This window comes from Tenrec ecaudatus, chromosome 4, assembly GCF_050624435.1.
Source record: "Tenrec ecaudatus isolate mTenEca1 chromosome 4, mTenEca1.hap1, whole genome shotgun sequence".
Classification (NCBI taxonomy): Eukaryota; Metazoa; Chordata; class Mammalia; order Afrosoricida; family Tenrecidae; genus Tenrec; species Tenrec ecaudatus.
In genome coordinates, this window is record NC_134533.1 from 91,701,454 (window position 1) to 91,726,758 (window position 25,305).

The following is a 25,305-nucleotide window of genomic DNA, read 5'->3' on the forward strand; positions in this document are numbered from 1 at the left end:
CTGCAGCATTTGGCTCAGGTATAGGAGCAACTGTGAGGCTGGTCAAAGACCAGGCAATGTTTAGATCAGTTGTACATAGGGCCACTGTGTGTCAGAAATGACTGTACAGCAACAGCAAGGAGCACTTCTCCATTAAGTAACAGAGAAGGAGACCAAATGTGGTTAGTCCTTGAGCGAGCATTGACGTCAGACAACTGTACACATAACACTGAAACGCTACTAGATCCTATGCCCTCTTCGTAATGGCTGGATTGTTGAGTACACGGTTCTGGTTATAACGCCATCTTACTGAGAGCTTCCCTTGTTCTCACTGATGCTCTACCAATAAGGATGTTCTTTCCTGATGCTTGTCCAATCAAAATGGGCTGAAATCTCCCCATCCCCACTTGTAAGGGGCATCTGGCTATACTTTGTTTAAGACTGATTTGCTTCTTCTTACTGGATTCTGCAGTATATTCAATGTTCTTTGTCAACATCACCTTTCAAAATGCATCCACAATTGTTCCATCATCATTTTTCACTGTTCAACGTTTGCATGCATATGAGGTAACTGCAAAGATTATGACTTGAGTCAAGCACACCCTGGTCGTCAAAGTTGCATTTTTAAAATTTTTAGAACTTTACAGAGGGCTTTTGGAACAGATGTGCCCAATGCAGCATCTGGCTTAATTTAATAATCACTCCCCAAAGTAATAAGTCCATTCGGGAACATTAAACTAATTTGTAAAATTGACTTAGTGTAAGAAGAATTGGGCTGGCTTTTTATATAATTTAAAACAGAGCTACTTCAGTCTAGAGGAGGAAGTTGGCATGGGTGGTAAAAAAAACACAGCGTAAAGTCAGTGATCAAGCAACAGCATAAAGTATCCTTCGCTCACTCGATTGCCCTCTTACAAAATAGAAGATTCAGAGGATTTTTGGAAACCAGTTCTAATTGTACAGAATTAAACACAGAATGTCAAAATTAATCCACCTGGATTTTTACTGATGTACCAGTAAATAGAACAAAGTAACGTATTATCTCTGGACATTGAAATTGGCTCTTCGGGTTTTTTATATTTAGCAATTTTTAAAAATCATTTTATTGGGGGCTCATACAACTCATCACAATCCATACATATATCCATTGTGTCAAGCACATTTGTACATTTGTTACCATCATCATTCAAAACATTTTCTTTCTACTTGAGCCCTTGATGTCAGCTCCTCTTTTTTTTTTAATCATTTTATTGGGGGCTCCTACAACTCATCACAATCCATACATACATCAATTTTGTAAAGCACATTTGCACATTCATTGCCCTCATCACTCACAAAACATTTGCTTTCCACTTAAGCCCCTGGCTTAAGCTCCTCCTTTCCCCCTCCTTCCCCGCTCCCCCCTCCTTCATGAATACTTGATAATTTATTAAATTATTTTGTCATAGCTTATGCTGTCCGATGTCTCCCTTCACCTACTTTTTTGTTATGTAGATCCTTGTAATCAGTTCCCGCTCTCTACCCCACCCTTCCTCTGCCCTCCCTGTATCGCCACTCTCACCTCTGGTCCTGAAGGGATCATCTGTCCTGGATTCCCTGTATTTCCAGTTCCTATCTGTTCCTCTGGTCTAGCCAGATTTGTAAGTTAGAATTGGCATCATGATAGGGGGGTGGGGGTGGGGGGAAGGAAGCATTTAGGGCCTAGAGGAAAGTTTCATCATTGCTACACTGCACCCTGACTGACTCATCTCCTTCCTGTGACCGGTCCGTAAGGGAATGTCTAGTTGCCTACAGATGGGCTTTGGGTCCCCACTCTGTACTCCCTCTCATTCACAATGATATATTCTGTTCTTTGATGCCTGATACCTGATCCCTTTGACACCTTATCACACAGACTGGTGTGCTTCTTCCATGTGGGCTTTGTTGCTTCTGAGCTAGATGGCCGCTTGTTTACCTTCAAGCCTTTAAGACCCCAGACGCTATATCTTTTGATAGCCAGGCACCATCAGCTTTCTTCACCATATTTGCTTATACACCCGCTTTGTTTTCAGCGATCGATCATGTCGGGAAAGTGAGCATTGTGTAATTTTTCTACTGTTATGAATCAGGCGACCCCTGTGAAAGGGTTGTTCGATGCCCAAAGAGGTCTCAATCTACAGGTTGAGAACTGCTGATTTAAAGGCTTTTCTTTTTTTGTGTTGTTGTTTTTTCTATTGTTGCTTTGTTTTGTTCTGTCTTCTTTTTAGTGCATATAATTATCTCTGTTTATCTAGATAAGATAGGTGGGATAAACCATCTGGAGGAGAAAACAACTGGACCAACGGTTCCGGGGGACGTGGGAGAGGGGGAGGCAAGGGAAAAGAAGTGGGTGTTAACAAACCCAGGGACAAGGGAACAACAAGTGATCCAAAATGGATGTTTAGGAGGATGTAGGAGGCCTGGAAAGGCTTGATCAAGGGCAATGTAACTGAGAGGAATTACTGAAACCCAAATGAAGACTGAACATGATACTGGGACAATAGGAAAGTAAAATAGAGGAAAGAACTAGGAATCAAAGGGCATTTATAGAGGTCTAAATACAGGCATGTGCATATGTAAATATCTTTATATATTTATAGGTTTGGTATTAAGGTAGAAGATGGACATTGGGCCTCTACTCAAGTACTCCCTCAATGCAAGAACACTTTGTTCTATTAAACCAGCAATGTTTTTTTACAATAAAAATTCAGCCTTGAGCTTTGTCTCCATCTAGTGGACATCTTGGTCTTTTTTCATAAATAAAGGGTAAGCCTATTATCCTGTTTTTGTTAGCTCTCTCCCTCCTCTCTGTCAATAAACCAAAAGTAAAGAACAATGGTAAACCCCAACTCATAAATAAAACAATACTTATTCTTCTTATTGTTATTAATACTTTATTCCCAAAATGATTTGAAGTAGTTTATAATTGAAGGCATGGATCTAGTAACTGAAAAACAAACAAACCATTTATGAAAAAGAAGCAAACGAACCATTTAATTTATATGTAGTTACTGCCATTGACATTTAAAGCTGCTCCAAGCATTTTGATATTGGAAAAACAGACAATAAGTGTATATTTATTTGGTAATTGACCAAGAAAACCACATTGTTATCTTTTATGAGTTAAAAAAATACGTTTCAAAACAGTACTTTTCAAACAAATATTTTTCTAACTCATATGCACTTGTTTTGGTATGATTGTATAAAATCACACCAAACCTAGAGTGAGGCTCCTAAGTCTTGATGAATCCATGCAGCTACCACCCAACATTCAGAAAATAAGTAGCGCCTCCGATGCCTTCCCTGTTGTCTCCTCCATATTACCTCAAATTAGTTAACCACTAGGCTAACTTCTACCACCTTGGCTTAGTTGTGCCTATGTAAATGGGACCATTGATTATGAGTACTTTTGTGTCTAAGCTTTTTCATTCCACATACTGTCTGTGAGATTCACTCATATATATATATATATATATATATATATATATATATATATTTAATGTGTTTGTTCTTTTCCACTGTTGTATTCAGTTATATGGACATGTTGTTGTTGTTGTTAGGTGCCATTGAATTGGTTCCGACTCACAGCGACCCTTATGTACCATGGAACGAACCACCACCGGGCCCTCTGCCGTCCTCATGATTGCTTCGTTTGGGCCCATCGTTGCAGTCACTGTGTCAATCCGCCATCACAGGTCTTCCTCTCTCTCACTGCCGCTGTGCTCCACCGAGCAGCGTGTCCTCTTCCAGGACCTGGTCTCTCCTGGTAACATATCCAAAGTCTGAAAAATTAAGTCATGAAAAGTACACTTAAAAACAAAGTAATACTTTTTTGTCTTTTGGCGAAGTAATGTTTTGAAAAGACAAAGATTAACTCCCATCAAGCTTCTCTTTTTAAACGTTTTATTGTGGATCATTCGTTTACTGTGCAGATCATTAGTTTTACAGCCAATAATTCCTACACAGTTAGTTCCAGCTCATTCAGCACAATCCCTACAATGTACCATTTCCTGCCCCCTGCCTTCCTGTGTTTCCTGTTTCCATCCCTCTCTGGAACATTGGCCTTGGACAAATGCGACCCTTTTGATCTCGAATGATTGGGAAATCTTAAGGAGCAGTTCCCCTCTGTTCTGGAAGGTTGCTGTGAGTCAGAATTGACTGGACTCCATGGGCGGGTAAAAGTGCTTAGGATATAGGTCGAAATAGAGTGTAGGCATTCAAGTGTTTGGAAACTATCAGAGTTGGTTGTTAGTCATAATCGTAAAAGTAACCGTGGTAAATTTAAATTCAAAGTCTAAGAAAGCCTTAGCACTGGCATGCGTTCACCACCTGTGTGTAGCAGAGGGCTGGACAGACAGGCAGCTGAATGCCGCGGGCAACCCCACTGACATCAAACTCTCCTGTTTGATCCACACTCTTCTGGGTTTAAATTCCAAACGTTGACTGCTACTGGTCGGGTCAGCAGTTTGAACCCACTAGCCACTCAGGGGGAGAAAGACGAGGCTTTGTGCTCCCACGGGGCAGTGGGACTCAGTCCTCCAGGGTCCCTGTGGGTGCCTGGTGGGCTCATGCTGCTGGCTAGCTGTGGTTTCTGGCAATTTCCTGAGCCTTTCTGACGCTCGGGTTCCCCATCTAGGAACAAGAACACCCTCCTGCGTTGTTGGCGATAGGAAGGCGGGGTGAGCCCTTTGCTTTGGTCCCTTAGGAGCTGGTCGCTGCTCCCTAACTGCAGTGCCTTCCCCGGCGGGCCGGCACCCACCGGGCCTGGGAGAAGATGCTCTCCCGGAGCGGCTGGGGCGGGGAAATTCTGCGGTCGCTTTGGCAACCGAGACGCCGGGCCTCCGGAGCTGCGCCGGGAGCCGACCGCGCCCGTTGGCCGCGGGTCCCAGGAGCGCAGGGCATGAGGGCGGAGGCCGGGGTGGCGGCCCAGACTGCGGGGCCCGAGGCGGGTGGCGACGGGCAGCAGCCGGGGCAGCGCGCAGAGCCTGGCGGCCAGCAGTGTGAGTGAGGGGCTGGCGTGGGGAGCGGGCGAAAGGGGAGCTGGGGAGCCCGAGTGGGAGTGGCCCAAGTCCCGAAGATCGTGGAGGGGGGTGGGAGGGGAGGCTGGGGGGAGGGGTTGGGAGGGAGGGGGGTGGCAGGGTTGCTTTTTGGCAAAGGTGAGCGCTCTGCGCATTGTCCACCTGCGTTTGGACACTGGCCTGTCAGGGATTTTCAAAGATGTGAATGTGGACCCACACGTGGTTCTATCGGCAAAACGATCCGGTTTCCAGGCTGGTGGGCTGCAGATCCAGATGAAAACGGCCCGAGCAACCTGCCTCTGCTTTTATTTTCCAATCAGCAATTCCAGAACGCGACGCGTCTCGGGTCCCTGAGCCCACCTCATCTAGTCTTACTACATCCTTTAGAACATCTCAGCTCCGAGCAGGATTCGAATGCAGTGTTATTTCCTCACTGCTCGCTCTCTCTCTCTCTCTCTCTCTCTCTCTCTCTCTCTCTCTCTCTCTCTCTCTCTCTCTCTCTCTCTCTCTCACACACACACACACACACACACACACACACACACACACACACACACTCGGCAGTTCTGGTCCACAGGCTTGTCACTTGAGCCTATGCCAGGTCATAGCATTCAGCCAGTTTGTCGCAGGACTTCACAAATATTTCTCAACCCCTTGCGTCCCATGGGTCTTCAGTGGGTGCTAAGGAATGACACTCGTGAAGATAATAGGCCAAAGCCGTGGGAGCAGTCTCCATCCTTTTGGGACGCCTCCCTGATTGGCTCCCTGGAGAGCCGCATCAAGTCCTGCTCTGGCTCCAGCTGCACCTGGTGGCCCCAGGACTGGGGGAGCTCCCCTGCTTCCTGGTGCAAGCATCTCTTCCAGAGGACGGGTCATAATACCCTGTACCTTGAGCCATTATTATTAACGGCGCACGACTCTTCTTTCGTTTTTGTTAGGTGCCACCAGCTCAGCTCCGACTCATAGCAACCCTTAGGTCAGACCCATAGCGGACCTCTGTCTATACATACTTGCACTCAGGACCTGATAGAATGCTTCTTCTGGAGGCTGAGGCAAGGACTTGAAAGTTTCAACAGCTACTGTAATCATTGCGTATGACCCCTGCATCTTGGCCAGTGACGAATGAATATTTAATTCTACCTTTTACTCCTAAACCCACATCAAATCCACTGCCGTAGTTGATTCTGACTCAAGGAATCCTACAGGCCCGGGCCGAAGTGCCTCCCAGCGCTTCCCTTGTGGAAGAAGCAGGCCATGGCTCCAACCACCAACCTTCCCGGTAACAGTTGAGTGCTTAACCCATGTGCCACCAGGGTTTCTTCCTCTCACTCCTAGAGCCACAGACATTTAAACAAAACAACAAAACCTTTCCATGAGAACCTCTGTCATATTGACAGTTCCTAGAGATCGTTTGAAATCTGAGAAAGGAGATCTCAACTCTTCCAACATAGTGAACTTAGGTGCTGAGAAGAAGGGATCTCATTGGATGAGGATGTTGGCATAGACTACCGAGAGAACCATGGCCTTCCAGAAGAACAAACAGATCTGCCTCGGAGGAAGTACAGCCGGGATACTTCCTTTAGAAGGGAGGCTGGGGAGACTTCTCACGTACTTTGGACATGTTTATCAGGGAGAGCCCAGTCCATGGAAAGGACTCGCGCTTGGTAGAGGATCAGAAGAAAACAGGGAGACCCTCATTGAGTGGATGGACACAGCGACAACGACAGACTCAAACACAACAACCGGGAGCACAGTGCAGGTTCCAGCTGTTTCCTTCTGCTATACATCTTGGGTCGGAACCGACTGGACAGCCCCTCACAGCTACAGTGTGTTACCTTTGAAATCGTCTGCAGTACTCACTCCCCTTACGCTGGCCGTCCTACATCCCCACTCACCAGTTTATTAAGGCAGTGCACCCGCTATTCTAGGTGTGATCTGATTAGCATAGTGTGGTGGCCCTATAACACCTGACGAATATATTGCCTTCAGTAGTTCCAGAAAGCCAATAAGCTGTTTATTGTGAACCTTATATATCAACATACAACAAGCAATCGTCGTCTATGACATCTTTTCTTTCCCCTTTCCTCACTTGAAAAGATGTGGTCTGGGCCTTCTCTATCCTGTGTTTATGGGGTTGATGTGTTTGATCCATATAAGATTTCATATTTATACCCATCAGTTCTTTCTAATAGATTTTAGTGCTTCATTCCAACCTGTAGAGGCAGTCTTTTGGTTCTTGATTCTGGCCTTAATAAGTCACCCAGTCACCGATGTTGGTGCCATTCCCACATGTGGTGAGTTGGCTGGTGTCTCCTTTATCCAAATCAGTAGATGGTGATCTCAACAGGATGAAATGGGGTCACAGGAATCCCTCATCCTGGGTGGTCTCAGCTGCTAATCAGCACCTTTGGCAAGGGCACTAAGTTGCCTACAAATGTTTTGCTGAAATACAACAACAACAAAAATACAACATTTTTCCTAACCCCAGACAGAGCCTTAGGAAAGTTAGGTATGATTGCTGTTGGAGTCGCTGTTGTTCTTTTTATGATACGTGAGTGACTTCAGTATGCTCCCGTCTCATCTTGAAGATAGGACTAATAGACATGCCCGTGTGGGGTCATTGTGAGAAGGAGAAATTATACATGCCAGATGCGAGAGGATAAATAATAACTGTGAAAGCAACTTGGTTTGGAACACTCTCCTTCTTTGTGGTCCTCCTCAAAGCATGTCTTCAAAGAAGAACTCATTGAATAAACTAATGAAAGGTATCTTAAAGCTAATTGAAGACACTCCTTATATTTATTTATAATAACTAAGACAAATCCCCCAATATTAAAAGTTTAGAAATTATATGGCAGGGTGAAGAACCAATTGAACCAAGATTTGTAATGGAAGAGAAATAAGTCTTTGGTATAAATTGTCTGCTATTTACATGGAATTCTGTCTCAAAAAATATCCATGTAGGTATAAAGGCTAGAAGTTGGAACAGTTCTAAGTAACCAATCTTGTTCGTGTCTTTCTAGGGAAGAAATTCTTATATTGTGAGCCCCATAAGAGAATTAAGGAAGTTCTGGAAGAAGAGCTTTATATTAAGAGAGATGAATGTCACATTAAAAATCCACCTGCAGGTAATCTCAGTGGCTAATGAGCTGTGTTTATGAAGTGCATATGAAATTACTTATTTGATAGCAGAGTGATTGTTTTATTTATTAAAATTATGCTTATCAAAAGAAAAATGAGTTCTTGGGAGATGCTTGAGCTATTTTAAAATTATCATTACAAATAAACTATTATATTTGGGGGGGAAAGGAGCTAGACATTAGTTTCAACATGACTGTCCCACTTTTTGGTGGCATTTCATTTCATGATGAAGTTAAGTGAACTTATTTGGTATTGTGGGATCTATCCAGAGCCTTTTTGATGCATGCAAATAAAATGTGAATAAGATATAGAAGGAGTGGGGATTGGTCAGTTTTACCATTCCACTGGATATAAAAGTGAGTTATCTTAGAAGCAAGGACAGAGAATCCCATGGCCATAGGAGAGAAGAGATCCTTGTGGAGCATACAAGTGAGATCTCTGCCTGTAGTGGCAGAGACATCAAAGACGCCAGGGGCCACAGCGCTGAGACCATGAAACACTGCAGAGGAGCAGTGCGGAGATCATGAGACAGAGCAGTGGGTTCTTGGCCTATGAAATAAGTAAAGCAGAGTGCCTTTGGGAGGGATGTTGGCTTGCAGAGTGGGGTGCATTTGGAGCATTTAGCAGCACTGAAACTCAAGCAGAGCAGCGGCCAATGTACCATGTGGCTGATAGGCTGAGGACCAGAGAGAGACATGCCTGTGCTAACATGATCGAAAGAGGAGGTGGTTCGGACCAAAGAACTGTATCTTTAACAGTTTATACCCTATCAGCTTCCCTAATGAACCCCATAATGGTGGATATTGCCTGTGAGTTCTGTGTGGACCTTGCAGTGAATTCCAGAACCCAACAGAGAAGTGAAGTGTGTGGAACAGATGGCTGGTGTCAGAATAGGAGAAACACTGTCTGACCGCTGCCTCATAGGAATCATCCTTGGGCAGACGTGGAGTTGGATTCTCCTTCCCAGCTTTGTAGCCAGAAGAGGTCAGATATGGCCTTCATGCCATTTCCCTAAGTGGCATTAAGAAGGTCTCTGAAAAGCACAATAGCATTTCCATCTTTATCATATAGGTATGGCCAAGATGAAGGTTCCTATTCTAACTCATTAGCATTACCTGGGAGCTTGTTTTTGATAGCCTCTTGGGCTCCATTTTACATGTCTGGACTCCAGAATGTTGCATTTCTTTCTTTAAAAAATTTTATTATTGTTTAAAACATCATTTTATTCGGGGCTCATACAACTTATCACAATCCATACATACATCCATTGTGTCAAGCACATTTGTACATTTGTTACCATCATCCTCAAAACATTTGCTTTCTACTTGAGCCCTCATTTCCCCCCTCCCTCGCTGCTCCCTCCTCCCTCATGAACCCTTGATCATTTATAAATTATTATTATTTTGTCATGTCTTACACCGTCCGACGTCTCCCTTCACCCACTTTTCAGGGAGGAGGTTATGTGTAGATCCTTGTAGATGTTGCATTTCTAACAAGTCTCCAGGGAATGGCAATGCTGCTCTTCCAGGGACCATACCTTAGCAATCAGGGATCTAGAAGTAGCTAAGGCAAGAGGTCAAATCAGCCAAGGATTTCATTCCCTTTCCCAGGCATGCAGGGGTTTGATGATCTGGGCTGCTAGGTTCTCTCACTGATAACTCGTGGGAGAAAAGTTTTGCCCTGGAAACGTGAGGCTCCCACACCAATGCTACTTACAAAAACTATTGGCAGTCGCCACGGAAGAGACCGCTACGCGTGGTTACCATCTGTGGAGCAGACTGGAGCATTTCCAGGTCTTGTGTTAGCCTCACAATGGTTGGTCTGTTGGAAGCCACTGTGGCAGCGATTCTGCCAATCCATTGCATGGAGGGGCTCTCTCACTTTTGCAGACCCTCTACTTTATCACACAGGATATGCTCCGCGTTTTCAGGCTCTTGCTCAGCACTTGCCTCATGCACATTGCATGCTCTTCAAATCCAGCCTCTTGGGGTCTAGGCAAGGCTGGTTGGAATGGAAGAGCTGTAGACACAATTCCTATGCTCAGAAAAGCCGACACTTCTGGCAAGGGACAATACAGGTATGGCTTGAATCTGTGAGGGAATCCTAAGATTCCCTTACAGGCACTACAGGACCAGAAAAGCATCAGTTCTGTTTCTGTAATATAGAGGTATCTGCACTAGTTGTACTTCAAAAGGAATCATGAAATGTCTTTTGAGCCTTCTATTGCCTATTCCGTTAAAAGCAAAGTCCAACAAAATGGCCTATTTTGCTCATTTTATCTTAAACCCAAACAAACAAAAAACCAAAACCTCATTGCCCTTGCATTGACTGCAACTCACAGTGATTCCATAGGGCAAAGCAGGACTACCCTTGTGGGTTTCTGAAACTAACTCTTCACTGGAGTAGAGAGCCTTGTCTTTCCCTGGAGCAAATGGCTGGTGGTTTGGAACTGCTGACCTTGCGGCTAGCAGCCAATGCATAATCACTATCTATGCCACCAGGGCTCCTCATGATGTCTTAAAGCAGTGGTTCTTAACCTGTGGGTCACGACCCCTTTGGGGGTCAAACAACCCTTTCACAGGGGTCGCCCAGTTCATAACAGTAGCAAAATTGCAGTTATGCAGTAGCAAGGAAAATACTTGTATGATTGGGATGTCACCACAGCCTAAGGAACTGTATGAAAGGGTATGTAGGAAGGTTGAGAACCACTCTCTTAAAGGAATATCCAAAGTAGTCTGGATTCTATGAATGGGTGCAGAATGACTTACTCCGTTGCTGTAGACAAACCTAGCTGGCATAGACTGTTTCTCTGGTGGTTAAGCAGTGCTCTATAATTGTGGTTTGGCTTGATTACTTACACAGACCACATCAAAGCTAATTTACACATTAGTTGTGTATTTCATATGTAGTCCTGATGGAGCAGTGGTTTAAGTTTAGGCTGCTTTCTTCGTGTATGATGTTCTTGATGTCCAGCTCATCAAGTCTTCTGTCATTAGAGTGTAATGTGTCAGATCTGCTCTTGAGATGTTCTCAAATTTCAGGTGGGCTCAGATCTTATTTTAGTTCTCAGGGACTTATTTTTACTGTCTCCAGCTTCAACCTGAATGTACACATGAGCAATCGATGGTCTGTTGCATAGTTGACACCCAGCCTTGTTTTAGCTCCTGCAATCGAGCTTCCCACAGATGTAGTCAGTTTGATTTCTGTGTATTCCATCTGGAGAAGTCCACATGTATAGTCACTATGTATTGCTATGAACAAGCCATTTGTTGTGCAAAATTCTATCAGGCAAGCTCCAATTTAGTCTCTATCACCAAGACCATATTTTCCAACTAATGTTCCTTCCTCTTTGTTTCCAACTTTTACATTCCAATCACCCATGATTATCAGCGCATCTTGATTGCACGTTTGATTAATTTCTGACTGAAGAAATTAGAATTCTTCAGTTATTTTATTACTAGCTTTAGTGATTGATGCATAAATCAAGACAAAGCATAGTTGTATTGATTGGATTCCCTTATATGTGGATAAAGATGATTCTATCACAGGCAACATTGTACATTTAGATCTCAAATGATCCTTTTTTGACGATACTATGACACCATTCCTTCTGAATTGGTCATTCCCGGCATAGTAAACCATGTGACTCTCTGATTCAAGATGACTAATTCAGTGCACTGGTCCAGTTCGGTGCACAAGTGCCTAGATTATTGACATGTATATTCCATTCCATTTGTGACAACCTCCAATTTTCCTAGATTCATACTTTGCATCTTCCAAGTTCCAATTATTAATCTTTGTTTCCTTCCCATTTTGAGTCATGCCCCAATAGTAACTGAAGGTCCTGAAGGCCTTACTCCAGCCACATCATGATGGTAGACTCTGCTTTGAGAAGGCAGCTCTTACTCAGTCTTCTTTTGAGTGTCTTCCAACCAGAGGGGTTCACCTACGAGCACTTAATCTGACAGTATTCCACTGTGAGTCATCAGGTTTTCAGTGACAAGTTCTTCTGAAGTGGGTAGTTGTATTGTGGAAATAGTGGAGTTATTCTTTTTGTTCACTTAAAAATTATGTCTACATTTCTGAGAATTTGTATAAAGGGTATTGCATAAATTAGCACATTGATTTAATGTTTTTTTTTAATTTTAAAGGGTTTCCTTTTTTTTGGCTGAAATCTATAGAGGTTGCTATAGTTGTGAAAGATTTTATTAACGATGCTGACTATTGTTTTTTACATATGATTTCCTTTTCCAAGAAATTCTTAAGTGTGGTCCTAAATCCATTAATTTTTATCTGGACCTTAATGCACACTTAATTTTGAGTCTCTCTTATTTCTACATTTGGTAAAACCTTAAAAATGTAGCCTATTACTGAGCAGGTGCTGCTGTTTGTTATTCCCGCATCCATTCAACAAAAATGCGTTGCATATTTACCAGACAGGGAGTGTACTGGACATGTAGGGCTTGTCAAGGTCATGACAGAGCCTAAAGAAGCCGGTGGTGCAAAGATTAAGCATGATGCTGCCAACCCAAGAGCTGGCCTTTCAAACCACCCAGTGACTTCTACAGAAGAGACCTGCCAATCTGCGCCCATAAAGATTACAGCCTAGAAAACCCCATGAGCAGTTCTTCTCTCTCATGGGGGGGTCACTATGAGGTGAATTCAATTCCGTGGCACCCAACTAAATAACTAGACATCACCAAGTATAAATTAAAATTACATTTTGGGCACAAGCATAAATTAAAATTACATTTTGGGCACAAGCATAAATTAAAATTACATTTTGGGCACAAGCATAAATCAGAATTACATTTTGGGTGCAAAGCATTAATCCAGTCACGAGGAGAACAGGGGACAAAGCAGAGATGGAGATCTTGAGAGAGACTCGTTGGACTGAATCCCCCCGCCCCCGCCCCGATGATTCCAGACTCTCAATTGAGGATGCTAATGTTAATGGCATTATCTCTGTGTTAGTGATATTTTAAAATGTATTGTAAGGTACACACTACGTACTAAAGTTGGCCACCATTCCTGTTAGTTATTACCAAGCCTAAAAATGAAGCTTTGTGTGGTTGAAAGTTGTAACCAGCTCAGCTGAAGGTGGTGGTTGTACGTCTCATTTTATTTATAAAATATAAGCCCTCGTTTTGTTTTGAAGCTCGATGTTAAGCCTGGAGTAGCTATGCCACTCCTTAGAACAGGTACTGTGCCCTTGGTCTGACCTTAGTTTTCTTTAATCCTGAGAGATTAAATAGTAGACTTGTTAAGGGAAAAGAATGGGACTGTAACTAAAATCTCGAAATGAAGGCTTAAAAAAAAACAGGAGCTGGCCCTGGGGCGCCAGCGTCCCCGGACGAGTTGCTCCCGAAAGGCGACGCGGAGAAGGCGGAGGAGGAGCTAGAGGAGGACGATGACGAGGAGCCAGATGAGACCCTGTGGGAGAGACTCTGGGGTCTGACGGAGATGTTCCCGGAGAAAGTCCGGTCCGCGGCCGGAGCCACTTTTGACCTCTCCTTTGTTGTGGCTCAAAAGATGTACAGGTTTTCCAGGGCAGCCTTATGGATTGGGACCCCTTCCTTTATGATTCTGGTTCTCCCTGTGGTCTTCGAGACGGAGAAGCTGCAAATGGAGCAACAGCAGCAGCTCCAGCAGCGGCAGGTGCTCCTAGGGCCAGCCCAGGACTGTCGGGAGGAATGCCAGGGCCTCTACCGTCACTGCCTGGGAAGATCTAGAGCTTTAGCCTGTATTGAGCTTAGTGGGAGAAGTTTGAATTTCAATTGTTAGAACTGCTGATTTGGGGAGTTTTTTGTTTTGTTTTTTTTTCGGTCAAACTTTGGCACATTGATCTGTGTGTGGCAGGTGGGAGTCTGCCCTACAGATACACCTGTGCCCGCTACTCCGCCAGGATCGCTCTTCTGTCTGCACGCAGACCCGAGTGCAGCAGTGCAGACGGTTACCCCCACCCACTCCTCGCTAAATGGCCCCCAAGTTGTCCTGAACAACTACCCTCTCTCTTCTGAGACCCTGGAGGAATGTCCCCGACTGTGGGAGGCCCGGCTGGTTCAGAGTGGAGAGGTGGGGGAGGGACACACTATGTGCAACAGCACAGTGCATTACAGTGGCATGGCTCAACCCCCCCACTGTGTGCCCATGTATTGGGAAGAGCTGCTTCCTCTGCCTTTTAGCTGATAACCCTGTAATGTGTGTATAAAAAATGGCAGCAATCACTTTTTGTATTTAAATATTAAAAATGATGCCAACTGAAAAAAAAAAAGACTTGAACTTGTCTTCATCTGGTCAAATCTTTGACCGTGGGCTAAACAGGAAGTTTAGTTATCTAGGCTCTAAACTGACTTTCAAGCTCTAATGGTCCGTGTTCATAGTCCAAACGAGACAGTTGAGGAGGCTACCATATTTTACCAGGGTGAGCTTATCTTTCCTATAAGACCAGATCAAGACCCTTGGCTAACATGTTTGACATAACGTCATACTTTAGTCACACAAAAGTCTAGGTAACATCAGCCACACCAGAGTGACTCAGTGTGGAAACCCCAATCACTGAACTGGACTTTACCCCAAACTCACCTTTAGCCCTTGAACTAAAGGCTGAAACTCCCTGGGGTGAGAAGAAGCAGATGATGGATATCCCAACAGTATAGGGCTGGCAATCGAATCTGTGGCTCAAATCTCTTGCCTTGCGGATGTCCAGTGAATGGTGGCCCAGGGCTACCATGGACTTACTATTTTCATGCCATCCTTGCTTTATTATGACATGTATCAATCTGCTAGGCATGGTGCTGCCACTGCCGATGAATATTATTGAAAGTTTCGCCCTTCCATCAACCCCTATTGTTTGTGTAACTAGTGCTCAGTCAATTAAGAGTTTATTCTGTTTAACAAGTTTTGTTTTGTTTGTTTTAAATCATTTCATTGTGGGCTCGTACAACTCTTATCACAAACATCCATTGTGTCAAGTACATTTGTACATTTGTTGCCCTCATCATTCTCAAATCATTTGCTTTCTGCTTGAGCCCTTGGTATCAGCTCATTTTTCTCCTCCCTCCCCGTTCCCCCTCCCTTATAAACCCTTGATAATTTATAAACTATTATTTTGTCATATCTTACACTGTCCAATGTCTCCCTTCACCCACTTTTCTGTTGTTCATCCCCCAGGGAGGAGGTTATATGTAGATCCTCGTAATTGATTCCCCACCTTCCCTCCACCGTCCCAGTATCACCACTCTCAGCACTGGCCCTGAAGGGATCATCTGTCTTGGAGTCCCTGTGTTTCCAGTTCCTATCTCTACCAGTGTACATCCTCTGGTCTAGCCAGATTTGTAAGGTAGAATGGCATCATGATGGGGGAGGTGGGGAGGAAGCATTTAGGAAAGCTGTATGTTTCATTGTTGCTACACTGCACCCTGACTAACTCGTCTCCTCCCTGAGACCCTTCTGTAAGGGGATGTTCTGTTGCCTACAGATGGGTCTTGGGTCCCCAATCTGCACTCCTCCTCATTCTCAATGGTTTGCTATTTTGTTCTTTAGTGCCTGATACCTGATCCCTTCGACACCTCATGATCACACAAGCTAGTGTGCTTCTTCCATGTGGGCTTTGTTGTTTCTGAGCTAAATGGCCACTTTTCTACCCTGTTTAACAAGTTGAACAAGTCAACATTTCATGTATTTCAGTCAGAAGTTAGCCTATACTTGTATAACTTCCTGTTCTCAACAGTGTTTTAAATTTTATATGATTGAAAAAAAAATTTATATGATTGGCTAAATTAATGACATTATGAAAAGGATTACTTTATGCTCCAGGGAGATGCTTTATAATGTTCTCTAACATAAAATGACCATAATGTCTCTAAGGTGGACCAGAGACATATCTAAACCATAAATAGATAAATGGACTTTGGGATCACACTTAATTCTAGCTCCAATTTAAGAACAATTAGTCTTTATGTCATGGTTCTTTCTGATGCTCACTGAAGATATGGGTGTTTTAGCAAAGGGTGGCCAAGAAACTACTAAGTAGCACTTGGCTATCAGAAAGAATAGTGTCTGGAGTCCTAAAGATTTGTTGTCAAAAAGTAACCATCTAAGTGAGGGTCAATAAATCCACACGGCAGCCATCTAGCCCAGAAGCAACAAAGCCCACATGGAAGCAGCACACCAACATGTGTGATCATGAAGGGCCGAGGGGCCCAGGTTTCAGGCACCAAAAGCGGGGGTGGGGTGAGGGGTGGGATCATATCATCGTGAATGAAGGGAGTGCATGATGGGGACCCAATGCCCATCTGTAGACAACGGGACATCCTTGCAGAAGGGTAGTGGGGAGGAGATGAGTTACTCAGGGGTCAGTGTAGCAACAATGAAACTCACAACCTTCCTCTAGTTCTTAAACACTTTCTCCCCCCAACTATCATGGTCCCAATTCTATCTTGCAAACCTGTTTAGACCAGAGGATACACAGCGGTACAGATGGGATCTGGAAACACAGGGAATCTCGGACAGATGAACCCCTCAGGACCAAGGTGAAAGTGGCAATACTGGGAGGGAAGGGGCGCTAGAAAGGGGGAACAAATCACGGGGATCTACATATAACCTCCTCTCTGGGGGGATGGGCAACAGAAAAGTGGGTGAAGGGAGCTGCCGGGCAGTGTAAGATAAGATAATAATTTATAAACTATTAATGGTTCATGAGGAAGTGGGCCTGGGGAGGGAGGAGGAGGGAAAAAAAGGAAAACGAGGAGCTGATTCCAGGAACCCAAGCGGAAGGCAAATTTTGAGGATGATGAGGGCAACAAATGTATAAGTGTGCTTTACACAACTGATGTATGTATGGATTGTGATAAGAATTGTATGAGCCCCAATAAAATGATTCTGAAAAAATAAATCTATACGGAATAAGCACACTAGCCTATGTGATCCAAGGACTGAAAAAGTAAAATCCAAATCCGAAGGAGGGTCGGTCTATTATCAGAGTGTATATTGTGAACACTTGGTTTGCAGACGGCTATGGATGACAAGCAAAGCCCCAAACCCACGTGTAGGGTCCACACATAGATTAAGCATCCGGTGAATCCCCTCTGACCATAGGTGAGGGATGTGAAATGCCTTGTTATCAGACAGGCAGTGTTGTAGAGTGTGTAGTAGACATAAGTTAAAATGTAATATCTTAATCATTTGATCTCCCTTTTGATCCATTTTAAAGTTGTTTCGGCTTGGGGTTTGTTTGTTGTTTTTTAAGTGAAGGGAAATACCCATAGAGTAAGCCTCCAGTGAATCCCCAGGGACCAGTGAGTCGCTTTGCAATCAGCCCGAATGCATTGGAAAGTGGATTTTGGCAGATGTTAACACCTAATTATTTGATCTCCCCTTTGACCCATTTTAAATGCGATGTATTTTAGTATTTTCTGCTTTCTTTTCAGTTGAGGAGGTTATCTGTTTGACTTTCGTAGTGTCGCTAGTTTTGTTGTTGCTTTGTGTGCTTTCCTGTATATGAATCCAGGACAAGTAAGTCCTGCATTCACGGTTCCTTGGGGATAGGCCAGGGAGGTCGGGGACATCGGGAGCTAATAACGATGAGTAGAAGAAGGTGTTCCGAAATTGTGGTGATCATTACCCAGCTGCCCGTGATATGATTCGGCCAGCAAACAAATTGTATTATATGTGGGGTATGTGCCGATAAAACTGGTTTTTAAACAAGAGCAGGGTAACCTTATACTGTAAGAGACCTCTGAGTGGAAGAAACATTAAGGGAACCAGAAGGGAAGAGAGAAGACAGATCGATCTCTCCATGATTCTGAGCCCCAGGGAAAGGGTTTGATTCCCTTCTGCACGCTTGCTCTTCCGCCTTTCTCTGTCTCAGGAAGGAGCACAGCTAACACAGGTCCCTGTGCCCGCTCTCCAGGCCTTTCCTCCTCCCTCCTGCGATGCACCATCCAGATTGAAACGAGTTAGGTTGCTGTTCAAAGAAGCTGCTGTCTCAGAGGGCATGTCAGCCTCCACAAACCTCTTCCTTGCAGCTCCAGTGTGCAGCGGTTGTGTGTTCAAAACCACCTGCTGCTTCGTGGGACAAAGAGGAGGCTGTTTACTCCTATAAAGACTTACAGTCTCAGAAACCCACGGGGGCAATTCTACCCTGCTCTGTAGACTTTACTGTGAGTTGGCATCAAGTGGATGGCAGGGAGTTTGGTTTTTTGGATTTAAGTGTTTCCCAAAGTAGGCAGCACCGCCCATGGTGGCGGTGTGGACGAGGCACTAGAAAGAAACACAGGGAGGCTGCAAAATCAGATACCTACATATTGCCCTGCATTGTGGGCTGTAATCCAGAAGTTGGTAATAGCCAGGGAGAGCTTTTGTGCCTGAAAAGTTTGAGAATCGATGCTGTAGTCGAATGTACCGCCTTCCATACTTCTTCCCCCAGACATCGTGTCCAAACATAGCAGCAATATTTCTCAGCTGACTCCATCCCACAGTACAGTAAATGTGTAACTCTATTTCGCCTTGTTCCCCTCCTTCCTTGCCATTCTGAGCTCTTACATTTATATCATTATCTTCCGTACACGTGGCAAAGTTCTAGTTATTGCTGTGATTGCATTTGAACAAGCACAGCTAAAGGACATGAATACAAAATAGATAAAATAAATGACACGACTAGAGTTCTTCTACATAATTGAATATACACACCCAAACATATCCAATTATGTAGAAGAATATATATATATATATATATATATTCTGCCTCCTGGTTTTAAACTGCTTCCAGTTGACTAGAACTTCCCATAGCATGAAACAGATCTAAATCTATATCCTTGGCCTCTTACAAGGAGTCGTGCTCTATGTCCACATTGGGGGGCCGTGTTCTATGTTTGTGGGCCCCTAAAGGGAAGGATCTGTGACCTAGAGGCTGGAGGTGAACTCTGCCCCATCTCTACTCAGGACAGAGAGGAAACTGTCTTCAATGGCCGGAGATTTAGGTTAGAGAAGCAGTTTAATCTTTTCAAGGTCTTGACAGCAGGAGATTGTGAAGTCTTCCTGGAAGGCCCTCTAAGAGAGCAGAAGAAACTGATCTTGACAGATAGCATGTTAGCTTCTCCTTTGCATAAGCCTCTCCTTTCAGGAGAGGGGAGGGAGGGGCAGGTATTGACATTTAGCTTTGTGGGTTAGTCCAGTGACTGTGCTACTAAAAATTTCATCTGGATCCATTCTTGGACAAGAGGACCATTGTCCCTTAAAAAAAAAAAGAACAGCTTTCATTTATTTATTGAGTGAAAAGCGCTTTAGACCTATTTCATCCAGACCCTACCATAACCCTTAAAATACACAAAACAAACCCAGTGGCCGTAGGTCAGTTCCTACTCACGGCAACCTTGTGTGTATCAAGGCACAACTATGCTCGTAGGGCTCTCCGTGGCTGCTTTTCCCCAAGTATAGCACCAGGCCTTTCTTCTGAGGGCCTCTGGGTGGACTCAAACTGCCAGCCTTCTTGTTAGTAATCAAGCTTCTGTCCATTGGCACCTAATCCTTTAAGCTTAATATTATTATCCTCATGTCAAAGATGAGAAAACCGAGACACCGTAGGTGAACTTCTCCAGAGTCCTACACCTGGTCCTCGTGAAGCAGAAACCCACATATCATGTGAGCCCACAGTCTGTGCTCCTCCTAGTTAATGCACAGTATGGAGGAACCGCAGGTCAGCCCTGGGTCCATGGACAGGATTTGGCATTAAAATTTACAGCCTCAGCTCAATGACATCCAGTCTTTCCGAAGCTATCGAGAGGCTGCATGAGCTAACTTTTCAACTTTAAATCTCAACTCACCCCCTGAAGTTTCCTTGAAACAAAACGAAACACACAAACAAACAAAAACCATGGTGAAGTACACCTGCTTTGGGAACTGGGCACTTTGAAAGAATGATTGGTGTGGAATCAAAATGACGTGATTACAATGGCTTAGAAGGCATTGGGATAGTGACGGAAAGATTGGGGAAGGAAGGCAGGAACGGGAGCACACCTCTTAGGATGAGATCAATGTCACTAAATTGTTCATGTGGAAATGGTATATATTTGGTCGTGAACACTTTTATCAGCAAAACAAAAAACATTTTTAAAAGCGCACTCTCAAAAATGGGGGAACAAACCAGGCCACCGCTCCACTGCTGCTTTTGGTCTGGATCGCAGTTTTGTCGTCAAATTTCACCAAGTGCTTGGTGGCTGCTTTTCAAAAGCTAAATGTGATTTTAGGATACAGGGGAGATAGCCCTGTGCAAATCATTACGAAGCCAACATTGATTGAGCAACCAGGATACAAGAGCTATAAATCCGCATTGTGTGTATGTGCAGACACCATTTTCCAAATACTTAGTGATGGTGTTATACCTGTGGGATCCAGTGTTTTCGTTGTGTCTTTAAAGGGTGAATAAATAACATAGGTTCCACTGAATAAAATCATTCTTGTTTCTTATCTCTGGAACTAATAGCCCTTCTAAGAATTAGAGTCAGGGAAGGTTGACTGATGGAGCCTGCGACCCTTTATTGTTCCTGACCCCTCTGCAATTTGTTATGTATGTTTCTATATTGACTAGTCGTCCATCTTTATTTGGGGGTAAGTTGGTTTATCTAATAGCACTGCGGACGTTGAATATACACATAGAGAAATTCTGAACACATCATCTGGAGGAAAGGACTGGAACAAATGGTGAAGACTTTAGGTAGTTTTTATTAATCCAACCAAATAAACCCTTCCCAAATGATTGAAAACATAATCATCAATGAAATGCTGTTAAAACATTTCGTGCTAAATACAGAATATGCTAATCATCATCATCTTGCTTTTGGAAAATACTGACAGTGGCCCTGGAAGGAGTTTGGAGCATCAAGAGGAATCTCCCTCTGGGAAGCATGAAGCCAGGACTGGCCAGCAGGAGTAGTTTACTGCCCCAAGTCAAGCACTACTCGAGGCATGGAGGACTGAGAAGTAAGACCTGACACCCTTTACTTCCCTCAAATCCCTTGAGCTTACTGTCCAAGTTGCAGACTAATGGTATAGTCTTTACTTAAAATTCTCAGTTAGAAACCAATCATCCCTTAAAAAAAATGCACAATAGTATGACACCAATCAGCCAATGTTTACTTTAAAACAAAAATAGATGCGACTGCAAGGGGGCAGGGACGCTAGCTTAATGGAGATGGAGCAACCAAAAACTCAGGCAATGAGAATGTTCTTGCACTGAAAATCATATAGCCAATGTCACCGAGCAATGTACCTAGAAATCCCTTAATGAGAACTGCTGTGTAAGTAACCCAAAACACGCATAAATGTTATTCAGAAAAGAATCATTCTATTATCTACTAAATAAATCATTCTTTGACTTACTTCTTTGGGGTTATTTTAATTTAGCTACAATCATTGTAGAACGCAAAGAGTATCAGTAGAAGTTCATAGTTGGGGCTGCATGTATGCCTTTTGCTTTATGTTTAATCTACATGAGGCTTTTTAGCACAGAGTTCAGTCTCTGTGGGGAGAAGGCCTGCATTGCCCTTTCTTCTAGATGGGTGATCTCCATTTCCAAGAATTAAGGAATTAAGAATAAAGCAGTGACATGGCTTGTTCCCCTGGGACCCACCCTATTCTAGACAAAGAACCTTCATTCAAATGGGGCCTACAGATCTCTACCTCCAGTGTATAACAAGCCCTCCTAGTGAACACATTGCAAAACTGGTTATTCACCTAGGTCTTAGTGTCATTGCTGAAACATTTTGCCAGGCGATGAACTTTTAATACCTGTTGTTCAAATAGCAACTGGTCAGTCTATGTGAAGCACATTGAAAATTAGACATTTTTATGACAGCAACTTTTAAATTCTCATGGAATTCAGAGTTTCCGGAGCCACTGAGGCTGGATGAATGCCCCAAATGATCTTTAAATGTTAAATCAGAAACAATACCCTGAAGTTTTGTTTAAACCAAACTACAGTTTAGCTTAATTAGTGAAGTGTCTGCCTTGAGCTTTGTGCTTTTTTAAAAAGCTGTGTGAATGAGATGAAATTGACCACAGCAACTTGAAAGGTTGGATAGAAGGCTTAGGAACTAAGAAGTTCATGTAAGCCAGGGAGGAACAATTCGGAGAAAGGAGGGTGGAGTGCTTCCAGAACTTGAGGAATGTTATCAACGTTATCACTGCTTTGGACATGTAGAAACTACTGCTCTGGCGTGTGTTTTGCTGGGTGTATTTTCAGCAACAGTTGAACATCAAAAAAATATTTTTTATAACTAGACATTTTATACGATCAATGATCAAGGGAAGATTTGGGGCACATGGATAGCATGAATAAGTAAAATTCACAGGTAACTTAAAAAGGAAACATGGTTAGAAGGCAAGGATCACACTTTTCCACTTACCACTGTGCCTTGCTTCAACCACTACTTTTCATAAGAATGACCAATGCCTCCCCCCTCTCCCCCCCACCACTACCATGATCCGAATTCTACCTTGCAGGGCTGGATAGGACAGAGGCTGTACACTGGTGCATATAGGAGCTGGAGGCACAGGGAATCCAGAGTGGACGATACCTTCAGGACCAGGGGTGTGAGGGGCGATGCTGGGAGAGTAGAGGGTGAGTGGGTTGGAAAGGGGGAACTGATTACAAGGATCCACATGTGACCTCCTCCCTGGGGGACGGACAACAGAAAAGGGAGTGAAGGGAGACGCCCGGATAGGGCAAGATATGACAAAACAGTAATCTATAAATTATCAAGGGCTCATGAGGGAGGGGGGAGCGGGGAGGGAGGGGAAAAAAGAGGACCTGATGCAAAGGGCTTAAGTGGAGAGCAAATGCTTCGAAAATGATTAGGGCAAAGAATGTACAGATGTGCTTTATACAACTGATGTATGTATATGTATGGATTGTGATAAGAGTTGTATGAGCCCCTAATAAAATGTTAAATAGAAAAAAAAAACAAGAAAAAAAAAGAATGACCAATGAATGTACAAAAAGAGAAGTCTCCGCTGAAAGCCTATGGTAGGTTCAGAGCCTTGTCACTCAACTCCAAGTGCCTCCCTCTCCACGAAAGCCCACGGCCTTCCGGAAGTGAGACTACAAATGTAGATGGAATGCTAGCAGGAGAGGGGATCGCAGAGGAGACGCCTGGCGTTAGGGTGTGAACCAGGAAACCTCGACTATATTTTATAAACCTTCAAAGAGGCGTTTTCCACGGAATACAAAGAATGGGGTTTCTGAGAATTTCTCCCACAAAGTAACACTCCAGTTAAACAATTCAGTCACACCTCCCAGCTATCTTTTTTTGCTTTGTCATCAGCAACATGCTTGTTTTGACTCTTCCAACATCCTATATACACCATTTTAAATGAAAAATTATTACCTAATGATCGTCCTTAAGCATTTTTTCCCCCACGAGGGCCTGAGAAGCACTATCCTCACAAGCTTCTGTCATTTTCCTTGTGTTCTGTGCCACAAATCCCAGTGCTACTCAAGTTTCATTGTGCAAATTCATCCCCTGGGGATGAGATGAAGGTTCACATTGTGCCCTGAAGCTACTGCCCTGGAGTGCTCTTTCAGCCAGAAACCAGAAACACCCCCCCCCACCCAAGTCTTCCTTTAAAAGTAAACAGTAATTTAGCCCAAGCAGTAAAAAATGATTAGGAGCCCTAGTGGGCCCGTAGTGGTTGTGCATTGACTTGCTACCTGCAAGGTCAGCGGTTTGAAACCATCAGCTGCTCTGCATGACAGAGGTGAAGCTTTTGATTTCCTAAAACTGTGACAGTCTGTCCCACCGGGTCTCCCTGCATCACAATCAACCTGAGGGCAATGAGCTTGGTTTTGTTTTGCGTGAAGGAGATAAGAAGTCCTGAAGGAGTAGGGGGCTGTGTGTCAGACAGCTAACTGCAAGGTCCGCAGTTCTAAACCACTGACCACTCCCTGATGGAAACAGGAGGCTTTCCACTCTCCTAAAGAGTTCGTCTCTGGAACCCACAGGGGTCGTTCTGTTCTGTCCACTAGATGACTCGGAACTGGCTCGAGAGCAGCGTATTCACTTGGTGACGCATGTCTCTTTTGCATACTGCTCGCTGAAGAGCGGGTCACATGAACAACAGCAAGGGTCGGGTAGTAAAGAAAGAGGGCAGAGCACGGTGAGAAGGGAGAATGCGGACGCTCACACAACCTGAATGTTATCAGCGACACTGGGTTGTGCCTGTTGTAGTTACACGTGTGTTCCACTGTGCATATTCTCAACAGCAATCACATTGTTTTCAAACCAACATCAAAACAACTTGCAACAACAATACCCAAAAAATGCACCTTCTGATACAGTCGGTCCATAGTGGGATGCAGATTTTGTATTTCTATCTCCCAAGTGACACAGGTGCTTCTAGGCCTATAAAAGTCAGAATGTCTGCAAAGAAAGGGGGGGACTTCAAAGACAGAGCTGGTTCCAACAGCTACTCGCCTTACTTGGGCGTGGCTCTCACTTCTGCTCTACCCAAGAACTCCTGTGGGGAAGATGGAATAAAATGTAGGTTACGATGTGGGATTGTGATCAAAGAGCATTTCTGTAAAGCACTTACTCATTTGTCGACATATTTCTTTCCTCTAGGGAAAGATGAAAAAAATTGTCCATCAAGAAGAAACACATTCTCTTGATCTCTGAGGGACAGAGAAGAAAACTACACTTCCCCCCCAGTGAAGATGTGTAGGAAAAAAATGTATAAAAGTCTGTGTTTCCGATGGTTGGTATGAAATCTTATGTATGAATTAATCAGAACTAAAAAAAAGACTGTTGGTGAAATTAGCCAATCATATGAGAACAATGAGGGAAAATATTATACTTATTTTTAATTGTTGTAGCTGGAACAATTGGTCTTCATAATCAACTTATTCTATTAAATCTGTGAAACAAAGTCATGCTTATTGAGTCAGTACTTCATTATATTGTTATGTATTATAAGTACATATAAATCTTAACCCTTTAGTATGTTATTTTCATCCAGAAAACTCAGAAAGGCTAGGATATGAATGATACAGCTGAAAAGACTGATGCAGAGAGAACTATTTTTATGTCTGTCTTGAAAAATAGTTATGAAAATATCTTTTTTAAAAAGAGCATTAAAAAAGGTTTTAAAAAAT

At 43.6% G+C, this 25,305-nt stretch overlaps 1 protein-coding gene across 1 annotated transcript; it reads left to right on the forward strand.

Annotated features, from left to right (window-relative positions):
- The first annotated feature begins 4,874 nt into the window (after window positions 1-4,874).
- C4H11orf97 (chromosome 4 C11orf97 homolog) lies at window positions 4,875-25,019 on the forward strand. The gene is made up of 4 exons (XM_075548721.1): window positions 4,875-4,997; window positions 8,039-8,143; window positions 21,012-21,137; window positions 24,776-25,019. Exons 1-4 carry the CDS (start codon window positions 4,898-4,900, stop codon window positions 24,820-24,822), a joined length of 378 nt encoding a protein of 125 aa, XP_075404836.1. The 5' UTR covers window positions 4,875-4,897; the 3' UTR covers window positions 24,823-25,019.
- The last annotated feature ends 286 nt before the right edge of the window (window positions 25,020-25,305 follow it).

Bases quoted from the DNA above. Each gene is read 5' to 3' on its own strand.
- C4H11orf97 (XM_075548721.1), top strand. From the start codon at position 4,898: ATGAGGGCGGAGGCCGGGGTGGCGGCCCAGACTGCGGGGCCCGAGGCG. The intron at 4,998-8,038 runs GTGAGTGAGGGG...GTGTCTTTCTAG, and splicing joins AGAGCCTGGCGGCCAGCAGT to GGAAGAAATTCTTATATTGT. The intron at 8,144-21,011 runs GTAATCTCAGTG...AAATACTGACAG, and splicing joins CATTAAAAATCCACCTGCAG to TGGCCCTGGAAGGAGTTTGG.